Source organism: Podarcis cretensis (assembly GCF_951804945.1).
Source record: "Podarcis cretensis genome assembly, chromosome: 17".
NCBI lineage: Eukaryota > Metazoa > Chordata > Lepidosauria > Squamata > Lacertidae > Podarcis > Podarcis cretensis.
The window spans coordinates 12,035,525-12,049,567 of NC_137187.1; the positions used below are offsets into that span (position 1 = coordinate 12,035,525).

General features: G+C 44.7%; 1 protein-coding gene across 3 annotated transcripts in view; it reads right to left on the reverse strand.

Moving 5' to 3' along the window:
* The window catches only part of NRG1 (neuregulin 1), a 521,720-nt gene that overhangs the window by 307,525 nt on the left and 200,152 nt on the right, over positions 1–14,043 (reverse strand). For 2 of the 3 annotated variants that reach the window (XM_079959487.1, XM_079959483.1), the window contains exon 2: positions 7,705–7,779. The exons of the other annotated variant lie outside the window; for it this stretch is intronic. In XM_079959487.1, coding sequence (XP_079815613.1) covers positions 7,705–7,779 — 75 coding nt within the window. The remainder of the gene's footprint in view (positions 1–7,704; positions 7,780–14,043) is intronic. 3 annotated transcript variants of the gene reach the window in all.

A 14,043-nucleotide genomic window follows, 5' to 3' on the forward strand; every position in this document is an offset into this window, starting at 1 on the left:
AGTCTTCGATTGGGCACTAAGACTTATTCGGATTTTTGGTTACGAGGCACTCTTGACAAAACGTGACATGGAGTCAGTCAGCCTTCTGTCTATTGCCAGTTCATCCCAATGACTCTCATTGGCTGGGATTAAAATTTCAAGGGAAATATTACATTGGCAAGGTGACACGTTACCTCGGTGACTTTCTACTCGTTGGGAAGCCCAATACTGGCGAATGTGCCTCCCTTCTGGAGGCCTTTTCAGCTTTGGCCCAGGAGCTGGGAGTTCCCCTCGGTGACTTTCTACTCGTTGGGAAGCCCAATACTGGCGAATGTTCCCCTCACAGCAGATAAGGCGGAGCATCAACGGATCTTACTTGCCTGGGTATAGAGCTTGACACAGCAGCTCAATCCGCCCGCCTGCCAGTGGGGAAAATGGTTGCCCTTAAGGAAACAATTCGTCAAACCCTTCCCGAAATAATAATAATAATAATAATAATAATAATAATAATAATAATAAAAGTCGCTCTTAGACAGGTCCAGTCCTTGCTAGATCATTTCAACTTCGCATGTAGAGTAGTTTCACCAGGCCGCCCATTTCACTCCCGCTTAGCCAGGTTGTCAGCGGGCCTCAAGCATCCGCACCATAGAGTAAGACTCCTCAAGTCGGTCAAGGCGGATTTTGAGATGGGGATCAGATTTCTGGAACACCACAACGGAGTCTCCCTATGGCTGGAAATCCTTAATTTAGCCTCTGATTTCCAGGCCCACTCCAATGCGCCTTCTGTGCCCGCCTAGCCAGGCTGTCAGTGGCCTTAGACACCCGCACCACAGGGTCTGCTTCCCCAGGTCGGTCAAGGCAGATCTGGAGGTATGGACGACTTTTCTGTAGAACTACAATGGGGTATCTCTATGGCAGGATGTCTTGAATCTGTCATCAGACTTCCAGGTCCAATCGGACGCGGCTGGGTCCTTAGGCTTTGGCTTGTACTTCAAGGGGCGCTGGTGTGCACTACAATGGCCGACGGCATGGCAAGGTCAGGCCATCATGCGGGATCTCACCTTTCTTGAGTTCTTTCCAATAGTGGTGGCTGTTCACATCTGGACGGTAGATTTTCGAGATCACCGCGTGTGCTTCTGGACCGACAACCTGGTGGTCGTGAACATTCTAGCCAGGCAGTCATCTCGGTCTGAGAGGATCTCCTCCCTTTTGCGGGCATTCGTCCTCCGGTGCCTTGAGTACAACATAATACTTAAAGCCAAATTCGTATCCGGAGCCAACAATGACATAGCCGATGCCTTGTCTCGATTTCCGATACCTCGCTTCCGGTTGCTTGCACCTGGAGCACAACTGTTGCCTTTCCGGAGCACCTGTGGAACGTGGGAGACGCTAAGTGATACAGGGAGTATTGGCGTCCGTGGCACCCTCCACTCTCAGGTCCTACAAGAAGGCCTGGTGTGATTTCCTTGGTTTCAGGTCTGGGTTATCTGGGCTCTCACATGACGTACCTCCTACCACTGACGCTGTCTTGCAGTACCTTTCCCATCTCTATGATCTGGGACGTGCTCCTAAAACCTTAAATATTCACGTAGCCGCCATCAGCTTCTTTTCAAAAGCTACATTTGCTCATGACCCGGGTAGCGACTTCTTGATCCATAGAGCCATTGAGGGTTGGGGCAGGTTACAACCTCACAGGGCCGAGGGCCGTAAGCCGATTTCTTCCGAGTTGTTATCACAGATACGCATAAAACTCAGGTCAATTTGCTACGCTATCGCCTTTTTGGCACGCTTAGAGTTGGTGAGGTGGTGTTTGAAGTTAGTGCACGAGGTTCAACACGCGGCCTCCTGTGCGAGGACGTGCAGTTGTCCGATTCTAACATGACAGTGCGTATATGTCAGTCCAAGACTGATCAGGCTAGTAAAGGTGTCCTAGTTAAGCTCACGGCGTCGGCACAGCAGGGCCCATGCTCGGTAGAGGACACTAGGCGGTACCTCTACCTCAGACCGCCCAGCCCGGGTCCGTTTCTGGTCCATGAAGATGGGTCACCCTTGTTGAGGCATCAATTCACCAGAGTACTTCGCAAGGCTATTGAGGCTTGTGGTCTATCCTCCCAGGAGTACGCTGCACATTCATTTAGGATTGGCGTTGCAACCTCGGCCTGGGTTGCACCTGGGGCTACTGGCGGACAGGATCAAAGAAATGGGCCGGTGGGAAATCCAATGCTTATAAGTCTAATATGCGACTTGCAGCTTTACCCTACTTATCCGCCTTTTCTTTTCTGTCTTTTACCCCCAGCTATGCTCAGGAGAAGCGTGTGGATTTGCGGCCACAGTATAGTTCATTGGGCCCGCGTACAAGCGGTGAGCTGCGGCCTTGCACACAATCTTGGCCTTCCACATGGTGTTCGAGTTTCCTGGTTGTCGACAAGAGGCATGTGTTGGGAGGAGCTTATGCCATTGCTGTGGGAGAAAGTAGCCAAGTTCGGCCCTCCCGACATCCTTGCAATTCATTTGGGGAGAATGACCTCGCTAACAGAAGGAGTGTGGACTTGTTGTGGAGCATAAAAGAGACTTGAATGCATTTGCAGCCTTGTGTCCCAGAACAACGGTGTTCTGGTCCTCCTTCTTGAAAAGAACTGTTTGGTATGGCCATTATAAGAACCAGGAAACTCGTAAATCGGGCGGTAGCCCGTTGGGTGCGCTTTATGTATGGCCGAGTCATTTATCATGACCGTATCCGGATCGGCGACCAAGCTTCATACCGGAATGACGGCATCCACTTATCGGATCTGGGGAACGACATTTGGTTAGCTAGTGTCAGCAAAAGCATCTGGGATTGGTTGCAGCTTTGAGGGTATTGGCGGCGAGCCTTTAGCTCGGGTGGCGGTTAGGCATTGGAATAATGTGTTGTGGTGTGTCGAAGTGCTAGGTGTGGCCATCGCCTATGCCTTCAATTTCTAGGGGTATTCCGTTAATGGAATCTGGCGGTCGTGTATTCCGTCCGAAGCCTGCTTGGCGGGAGGCCATGGCACGACCCTCGGTGACATCAGGGGTGAGCCTATAGTTGAATTAGCATCAACAGGTGATGAACCCCTGGTGAATAAACCCACTTGTTTCGCGATCCAATGCCTAAGCCAATACCTTTTCATTGCTGTAATCAATAAAGTTGTGGCCTTTTCTAGCCCATTAACCTTATATCGTGTCCCTGTGTCTTCATTTTACTTCGCGGGGGTCGGGTCCTCGAACCACAAAGACTCTCCTCCCTGAAAGAGAGGGGAGTGGTTGTGGACGGGAGCCCGAGCACCGCTCCTAGCAGGGGGCGTTGCCCCCTGCCTCCAGCACACCTGGCTGGCACTCACGCCCCCCCCAGTGGCTGTCCAACCAGGTGCCATGGGGGGCGTGTCCAGCAGCCTTTATGCTGCAGTGCCAGCCTCCCCCCCGGCCTCATTTCTCTTTGTCGTCCTGGGCGAGTCACCCACCCTCCACTCCCTTTGAGTTAGGGCTTAGGTCATTGGCCTTGCTATGGACCTTAGGTTGGTCGCCCCGGTTGCCCGGGGGGCCTGGTAGGAGTTTTTCCATTTGGCATTAGGCTTTTTGGTTTTTTCGCCTACCTCGTAGCAATCGTCACAACTTTTTGGTGGTATTGGTGGGTAGGTTAGGCATTGGAATAATGTGTTGTGGTGTGTCGAAGTGCTAGGTGTGGCCATCGCCTATGCCTTCAATTTCTAGGGGTATTCCGTTAATGGAATCTGGCGGTCGTGTATTCCGTCCGAAGCCTGCTTGGCGGGAGGCCATGGCACGACCCTCGGTGACATCAGGGGTGAGCCTATAGTTGAATTAGCATCAACAGGTGATGAACCCCTGGTGAATAAACCCACTTGTTTCGCGATCCAATGCCTAAGCCAATACCTTTTCATTGCTGTAATCAATAAAGTTGTGGCCTTTTCTAGCCCATTAACCTTATATCGTGTCCCTGTGTCTTCATTTTACTTCGCGGGGGTCGGGTCCTCGAACCACAAATAATGGTTGCCACACAGACAAATAGTAAGATAACTAAAAGACAGGAAACAAACAAAGGTAACTAGTTTAGTCATTGTTCACTAGGATGGTGTTATTTCAACTTTTAATTAAGCAGAGTAAACAAAATGGGAAATAGGCAGGGAACTCTAGGAAGAGACAACAGTACAATAAAAATATTGGAATAATAGGAATTGCTCATCTAAAAGTCCCCTTCCCTTCTCCATTGGAATCTATGGCCTCAAAACAGTACTTAAACCTAGATTTCCAATGGCTGGGGAGCTCTCAAATCTCCAACACGGACCCCTTTTCACTCTGTGCTCTCAAGGACCAGCCTGACACTATGCTTCACTTCAGGACAATTATACCATTCCTCTTCCATTTCTTGCCTTGCTGTTGAGTGTGGGTTCTGCGGCAAAATTGTCCCACTCACTTTCTGTAGGCTTTTGAGAAGCCCTCTCACCCTTTTGGTGCAGCAGTGTTGAGGGATGGCAGAGGCTCCTCTAAGACCCCAACAAGGGAATTGTGGCATCGGTGCCCTGTGGGCGTGGTGTGGGCGTAAGCTGGATCCTGGCCTGCTCCCGGGATTTGTGAATAGGAATGGATGCTCAGACAGAGGCTGGGCTGGGCCAGCAGAGCCAGACAGAGGCTGGGAGCCAGCAGAGCAGGAAGGCTTCTCCTGGGACCGCTCCCTAGCCATTTAAGCAGACCATACCTAGGGCCCTGTCTGCTTTTCCTTCTTCAGGTTCCCTACTCACCGACCCTTGGTTAAAGCCAATGGTCAATGACTTTGCTCTGGCTACAGTGGTCACCATATTATGGGGCCTGATAGGAATTTGTCCACTGGGCAAATTGGCTCCAGCCCGGTGGTTTTGCCTACCTCATAGTGTGGTGGTGGCCCAAAGGGCCACAATAAATGTGATAATATGTACCCCTGTAAATCCTTGTGTGTGCTTCTAATAGGGAAGTTATGGTAACCTGTTGCTTTATGAAACTGATGCTTTTGCAAGTTGCCATTCACCCTCACTGGGGCAGAAATACAGCTAATATGTGAATCACAAATATGCAGCTCAAAGCTAGAACGTAAGTTGCTGTATGGTACAAATGGCTACACATAGCACAGGTTCCCAACATGCATACTAACACAATGTAACAGAACACGGTGGGAATCAAAACTGTATCAGCATAAATTGCCAGTGCTTATTGCACATGTGTATTAAACATGAAATGAGGTAATGATGTATATGATTGGTGAAAACTGAAATGCTTTGTTTGAAACTTTATGAATACCACTGTCTGGACCACTGGGCGTGGTTGCAGTTTAGCGAAACAATCCGACTGTAACCTATTGCTTTGCAATAAACAACGATGGACTTCTAACTCCTCAAGCTTCTGGGTTTTATTGGCATAAACTCAGGAGATAAGCCATTTTTGGCTTACAACAATAGCAATCATCACATTGGGGCAATCCTTTGCCTTGGGTGGAGGGGAGGTTGTAGTCTCTGCCTGCCCCTCCAAAATGCTGGGGTATCCCATTAAAGGGATCCGGGAAGAGTGGTCATGTCTGCGGGGCCAAGGCCAATGGCACTCTCCCAAATGGTGGTCACTGCGGTGGTCACCCTATTTGATGTAAGTCTTAGGAACCCACACCTGGATTGACCTACACGTCACATCTGGCGGGCAAGAAGTATTTTGATTGCCCCATGCCCAAGCTAAACCTCTTTCATCTGTATTCAATAAAGTTGTGGCCTGTTTCGATCCAAACCAGTCTCAGTGGTCTTTTAATAATCTGGGGCTGGGGAGCACAATGCCATAGTTAGATTCTTTCCCTCTTTAGATTAAGGTGTATATGTACACCTTGCATTCTTTAGATCACTTCTTACCCAGTCAAGACATATCGAAAAGATGAAGAAGGGTCGGAGTGGGGTGCATTAAACAGAAATGCCCACAATTCTATATATGGAGGCAGGCTTCAGATTTTGAGACAGACACACACAAAAGTATGGCTTATATTTTTAGCAAGAATATGACTTCCAACAAACCGCTCTGGTATTTAAGTGTGTGAGTTGCATTTATTTAACATTTTAACTATGTTCAAACTCACACAAGAGCAATAAAATTCTCTATATTAAAAAGAGAGAGGAAATTCACGGAGGAAAACCTACTCAATGAACTTGGTATCAACATGATTCACAGCCAAACATATTAAAGGTACTGTGTTTAAGGCAAGAGACAGAGGTCTAGAGCTTTGTGTCAGGCCCTGAATCTCAAAAGAAGTGCTTGATCCAGCTATATCAGTTACTTGCAGGTGGTAAGGTGGAAATTTCTTCTTTAAAAACTAGGCAATTTTCACCTTTCACATTCTCACACTTTGTGGCAGCAGCCGCAGCTGCTTTGGCACTAATTTTTTTTTTTTACCTGGTGGCACTTTGCTTCCTCCTTCCTGGATTATGCACTATCCCCACTCACAACACCATATATCCAATCAGATTTGATTCTGTGATGTCACTGATGACAAATCAGGACATGTGACAATGAAGGCAATTTAAACCACTTAAGAGAACTTTTTCAAAAACACTGGGTTGTCTTGCATTGCCAAAGAGAACAGAGACTATTTTAAGTTCTTGAACAACCTCTTTGAATTAACATTCTGTTTAACCATGCACCTCCCAAATATATTTTTCATTCATATGACTCTATTTGAGAGCCCGTACTTCCCAGTTCCAGGCACACTGCCAGCTGCTGGTTTCTCCATGTTCTCTGCTAATCCCCACATAGTACATCTAACAGATTATCCTTCTTGCCTCCTTCATCAGCATCAGTTGTCATTTGCCTGCATCACTCAACCCACATCATCACCCGGCACACAAACTAGAACTTCTTATCCAGCCCACATGTATTGCTCTTCCCCATTCTCAGTTTTCCTCTATCAACACTGCAGTGAATCAAGCTAAGGGCCTCAGAATTCCTTGCCACAAGGATATTTCTGCAGAAACCAATAACCTCTGGGGCAGTTATTTTGTCTTGGAGCTAGCAGAAGAGCCCTAGATGCTCAGATATTTTCCCTCTGCTGTTTCATTGCGAGGAATAACTTTTTAAAAAAGAGGGTTCGTTGCAAAACTTTGGGAAAAGAGGGTCCTTTGCAAAACTTTGGGAAGAAGGAACCAAATCATTATTAAGGTTAATTATCACTTTTATTTCTCGTGGTTAAAGAAGGCTTGGAGGTAAGTCATGCTGAGCAGAAGGCAGGGTCTCTCTGCCCATTCTAAGAATAGAGAAGGAAAGGAATATGCGGCATCATAAATCAATGTTCCTGCTCAGCACCAAACTGGGGGTTGGCAGAGGCCCATAAGCCCATGCCAAGGATGGGACTCATTTAGCTGATGAGCCACTAACTGTATGCCTGGCTCCAAGCCTCTGTTTTCTTGCATCAGCTTATGCCACGGATACGTCTTTATGAGCAACAATGGAGTAAGGCAGATGGGTCTGTCTCAGTCACCCACAGTGGCCAAGGAGACGAAACTGTTGCTGAAATCATGAACCCCATTTTGCTAAGTCTTGTTTTGATTAGGACTGCTGGAGATGGAAGACATGTTCTCCGTTCCTCAACACAGGTTATTACAGCATATTTCAGGAACTGAATACCACACCTGATAACATTGTCATTTGGTTCCCCTCTCCCTCCACCCCCATTCAAAATCCACTCACTGTTGTAGCTGCTGTTGCCATTAGTCTCTGCCGATACCAGGCTATCCTGACTTGGCCCTTCAGAAGTGGCCCTTCCTGACAGTAAGTGGGAAAGGAGAGGGGTAGAAGGGACAGGGAAAAGAGAGAAGAGAGAGAAAGAGAAAGAGAAAGAGAAAGGAGAGGAATATTTAGATATTCTCACTTGAAAGCATACCAATAAACTTCACTTGTTTTATTCTCTCGTCTGTTCATGCTTTGACAACTCCCTTACAAACCAAAGTGACTCTCTCGCAGTCCTCAAGCATATAAAGTTGCATATGGATCTGCATTTAATGTCAGTTTTCCATGGTGTTCCCTTGGGACATTCCAGTAAATGAGGCAAAATATCAACACAATGCCCTCTTTCTGATGGTAAAAATAGCATAGTATACCTAATTGGTAATATGTTGCCTGAGGTAGACTTCTTTATCTTGCCCAACTAACAATAGGCCAGCTTTTATTATACCAAACAAAATACCGTATTTTTCACCCTATAGGATGCACCGGCCCATAGGATGCACCTAGTTTTTTTTGGGGGGGGGAATAAAGAAAAAAAAAATTATTCCCCCCTAGCCACGGGAACTCCCGCAGGGCTCCCTAGGCTGCGGATAGCTTCCCGAAGCGCGGGGCGCTCTGCTTCAGTGTGCCCCGCGCTCGGGCAAGCAGGCTGCTATCCGCAGCCTAGGGAGCCCTGCGGGAACTCCCGCAGGCTCCCCAGGCTTACGGATAGCTTCCTGAAGCCTGGAGAGAGAGAGGGGTCGGTGCGCATCGACCCCTCTCGCTCTCTAAGCTTCAGCGAAAGCCTGCATTCGCCCCATAGGACGCACACACATTTCCTCTTCATTTTTGGAGGGGGAAAAGTGCGTCCTATAGGGCGAAAAATACGGTATGTCAATCCAGGAATCTTAGATTCACAACACCTATATCTGGTGATTGACTGTTTATTTGTTTGTTTGTTTCATTCATTTTTCTAATTATTACAGAACCACAAAGAAAGATTAAAAAAAATTCATAATATGACCAACTAAAGTAAGGGCATACAAAACCTAAGCGTATTAAGTAATGACATCCAATCTAAGATCGTGCCATCCAGATTTCTGGAGATGGCGTAGGCAGAGATACCTGCAAATCTGAAACAAAACTATATAAAATAAAATTCTACCACAATGAGCAAGAATGACCAGAAATTTCCTGTCTCTTAGAAACCTGTAACTTATGTGCAATTTTTTTCTGCAATAATCTGCACCAGTGCTATTTGCTGACATGGTATGGGATGATGGCTCTAACTCATGTGATGAGTTCTACCAAATAATACTGCTAAAGGGTAGAAAATTCATAATGCCAAGCCTCATATGGTGAATGCAACATCTAGACCACATGTGTACACCTGAGCTTTTCTAGCAATGACAATTTGCTAGACGAACATTTTATTCAAAAGGCTCTAACCCAAAAAACAAGAATGGGCTGCTTTCTAATTTCTGATGCTCTCTGAAATAGATTGCAGGGTTAACTGACATGATTAGCAGCATAAAGCAAAACCAAAGACAATTAGATTGGGCAATGCATTTACAATGATCAATTATGCAGGACATTTCCAGAAAAATAAACATTTAGATTGTCTGCATGCTTGAATACTTTTTTCCATTCATTAGCAGCTGAAAAATTTAAGAGCCTAGCCTGGCTGTATCCACCAAAGATTTAATCTAGTCCCAGATCATGTTTCCAACAGCGGCCAATCAGTTGCCAATGAACAGAGTAAGGAGACAACAACAACAACAACAAAGCTCAAACACCAAAAGCATTGTTTTGCTTATTATGGATAATAGTCATTGATAGTCATTCTCTATAAATCTGTCTAAACATCCTTTAAAGCAGTGTTTCCCAAATTTGTGTCTCCAGCTGTTTTTGGACTACAACTCCCACCATCCTTTTCTAGCAGGCCTTGTTTTTGTTTTGTGTTGGGTCTGTGTCTTTTGCATCTCTGCTGGGAGCCTTTCATATTCTAAATAAAGCATATTGAAACAACGACCTGAGTCTGTCTGTACTGTATGTCCGCCTCCTAAACAGATCTCCTGGGAATTGTAGATAATTTCTCTACCAAGGGCATGTTCATACCCCGTTTAATGTTAATAGCAAGCTTCCTGTACTCTATTATTTCTCCATTGTAGAATGATATTCTCCATGAACTTGAGTGCATCTGAAGGGGAAACATATAGATTCTTGGAAGATAAGGGTATAATAGTTAGTTGCTGGGGATAACAAACATAAGAGAGCTATTATGTTTGTGTCCTGCTTGTGGCTATCCACATGAACCAACTTTTGAGATTAAGTACTACTAATACTGGACCATGATATATATATAAAATTAAGTACTCTTGCAATGAAACCATATGCATGCTTATTTGGAAGTAATTATGGATAGTAGCAGCAAATATAATTAGGATTGAAATCAGCAATAGGGCAATCCTCTATGCAGGGGCGTCTTTAGCATATGCGCCACCGGGGTGCAAAGATCCACCCAGTGCCCCCAAATTTAGTTTACCTGCCCCCAAAGGTGTCAAAGGTGTCATTGACCCCGCTGCTGCATATCAGCTCAATACAATACATAACATAATATTTTGATGTAAGAGTTAATTCCGTGTGCACGGCGCCATTGAGAATGACAAGCGCCATTGTTGAGTCTGACAAGTGCCGCTGTTGTGAATGACAAGCGCTGCACATCTTTGGTAAACGAGCACACAAAGTCAAAAGTCCTTTAGTGAAACAGTAGGTATACATTTCGGTAATACCTAGGTATATATGTATTTTGTTTTTCTAGCTTGATCAAAATTATTTATTATTTCATAACAGGTAGATAGTTAAGAGCTTAGGCAGCTTCAGCAGCAGGTGCCTGGTCCCCCCCCCCCCCCAGAATTTGGCGCCCGGGTGCCCAGCACCACTTGCACCTCTGGGTAAAGATGGCTCTGCCTCTATGTGTCTACTCAGAAGTTAAACTTATTCCCAAATTAAGTGTGTATAGATAGGAATGCAGCCTAAGTCTTATAGAGTTCAATGTGTCATGTAGAATATATTGCGTTATTCTATTTAACGAACTATGAAGGTGGCTAGCAAGGAAAAACTGGGTATTACTCTGTCCAAATCCCCCTGAAGTCTTGCTGATTTCCATGGAAGAGTTAATCAAACATCCTTAAATGTCTGCTGCTGAAATCAATGGGGCTGAAAAGCACATCACTTTGTCGACTGTGCCCATTGTCCATAGCATAGTGGAACAAAATGATACCTATAATTCTGGGATAGCCCCGGCCATAAGACAGCTCTCTGCTTTGTAAACACGGGTCTGTTTAAAATGCAAGCAGCAGTTTCTAAAATCAACAGTGAAGGATAGCGGCGGCATCAGCCTCATGAACCAACGTCAAACAAATATGCAATGTGCTTGGCCTTACGGAAGACGCAGGTTTATCCTGAATAAAGATACAGCTGAGGAATAAAATATATCAATGTACCATCCCTGCATGTAATGCTTCCCTGAACTCAGTTCAAAGGATTGCCACTGCATTTCTGTCAACTCAAGAAAATTGAAAAATCAGGTTCTTGGAAATTAATGGGTACCTATTACGATGATATATGGACTGTCACAGCATCTGTGGGGCACACACATATGCAGACAAAGAGATTTTTCCTGTGCGCTGATGAGATTGGCATTAGGCCTCCAATCTACATCCAAATGCAAGAAGAGTTTTTGGCTTCTGTAATGAACACTTGAGAATAGTGGGCAGAGAACCAAAGAACATGAAGCACCTTTAATTATTTCAGTTTGGGAGCGTTTAGCACATATGTAATTTATCCCATTGAACCAATGGGATTAATAGTGTATATCTGGACCACAGTTAAACAAACAAATCTCTTATCAGGTATGTTGCCAGGTTTAAAATTAAGAATTTCAAAATACAAAATGGCCCCCCATGGGAAGAGTGTCTTAATACAAAATGGCTACCACAAAGAGTCTCTTTCTTGCTGCCTGTCACTCACTAATTCCAGCTCTCCAGGAGTGGGATGCAAAACCCACAATGTGAACAAACCTAGGTGGGCAAAACAAGGCTTTATTTCACCTGGGTCAAAGATCCAGTTTGGCACACAAGCATTTTTGTACACACACACACACACACACACACACACACAGGCTGGGAGCCTCAATGGTGCCCCTCAGGAGGCTTCAACTAGGGCTAAAAAAACTGGCTCTCCCCCCCCCCCCCAGCTATGGCTCTGAATAAGCTTTAAGTCTGTATTTTGCAGGGAGGAATATTATTATTATTATTATTATTATTATTATTATTATTAGTTATCTGCTTTATATTGTCTAGGGCAATCCAAAAGCAATTTACAAACAGACAAGGTACTGGATCTTGATGTCTGAATGCATAGATGCACATTTTTTTATACAAGAGAAGATTCTGCAATGTAACACGCCACATTCAGATCTGCATATATATACGGAAACATCTCTATACACATATGTAGTTAATACCACATCCTTCTTGTCTCACATGAGAACACTGAGGATAAATAGGTCTACAAGCCTATCCATGAAGCTCCTAAATATTTTAAATGACACCCGAAGCACAGAGTTTAAATGCTGATAGATTAGGGTAATTCAGCCTTCTGAAAGATAGCAAATAAATCATTCCAGGGTGCCCTAGACATTTCCATCTACAACATTCAGACTCCTTTTTCCATTTCCAAAATAGAATCTAAACCTGCTGGCTATGCAATCTACTCTGAAGAGATTTTTCCCCACACACCTGAGGGGAAAATAATAGAATAGATGCCTTCAGGGCTGTTTTTTACTACAGCAAGCTGCTCTTAAGCAAAGGCAGTTTAGGATATTAACTATATCAAGCCTCTTACAGTCTTTCCCCATAACCAGTCACACAAATCAATGGCTCAACAGGAATTAAATTCTGCATGTGGGTACATCTGAGAAGCCCCTGCTGAAATCAATTGAAGGTGAGGCTTGTGCTGCTGACCTGCTGGAAGAATCTAAACAACATGCTTTGAAATGCAACCAGCTTCAAATTCAGTGCTGCAAACCTTAACCCTTATGGAATGTTTATTGAATAGGACAGTGCATATTGTGTTTGAATTTGTTGGAAGCTGCCCAGAGTAAGGGTAAACCAGTCAGATGGGCAGCATATCAATTTCTCCTCCTCCTCCTCCTCCTCCTTCTTCTTCTTCGATCATGTCTTTCTCTGGTGCATACTTCTGAGCTAAGAAGCAGTCCAAGCAACAGAGGAGATAAACTTAGAAACAGTAGACAGAAACAAATTCCAAAAGGTGTACAGAAATCCAGGTGCATTTGGGAGTTCCTCAAGGGAAAATATATCAAGAAGATTTTTTAAAATGCAAGTATGACTACAAAAGACTCAACGCAGTGTCAAGATGGCATGCATATAAACTGCATGCAAGGTGTAGATGAGGTACAGTTTTAAAGAGGCTCATTACTCTCAGAACCTTAACTTGTTAATTTTAGTCTAACATACTATAATCTTTGATGTAAAAATATTTTAAAAGTGAAGTTCAACAGCACAGGATGTGTGCTGTCAGACCTTCTGTGTCCCTATTTTCCAGGGACAGTACAGTCCCACATTTACAGAAGCCTTCCCAGTTTCTGATTTGATCCCAGGATGCCCTGCTTTTCCTCAGGACGCCCTGTTTTCATCAGAGAAATGTTGGTGAGTTTGGAGTTATGTGACCCCCGAGCCAAGGAGATAAGTAAATATATAAACTGAAGGCAGCCCTGTATAGGGAAGTTTTTAAATGTTCAATGTTTTATTATGTTTATATATATATATGTTGGAAGCTGCCCAGAGGGGCTGGGGCAACCTGCTCCTGCCCTAAGGATCTTCTAATCATCAGTTGCCTGCTAATTAACTCACATCATCCATATTACTGTCTGCCATGAACATAAGTCTAGATGTCATGAATCTTGGGCAAAAAACAACAACAACAAATTAGCCTTCCATAATGCACGTATTTAAGAATGACAAAGAGTCTTAAGCACATTAAAGATTAACAAGAAGTGCAGTGGAATCCTATGCATGTTTGCTCAGAAGTAAAACCACTGTGTTCAATGGGACCTGCTCGCAGGAAGGTAAGTGGGGAAAACTGCACTCATATTATGGCATATTTTGCGTGGCAGGGCCCACAATTAATCTACAAGCCTTTAAAGTGTCACAACACTATCAGTTGTGCCTACCAGCATATAAAACAACCCATCAGCCTGTCACATCATTCAGATGGCGAGGAGCTCATTCCCCAGAACTA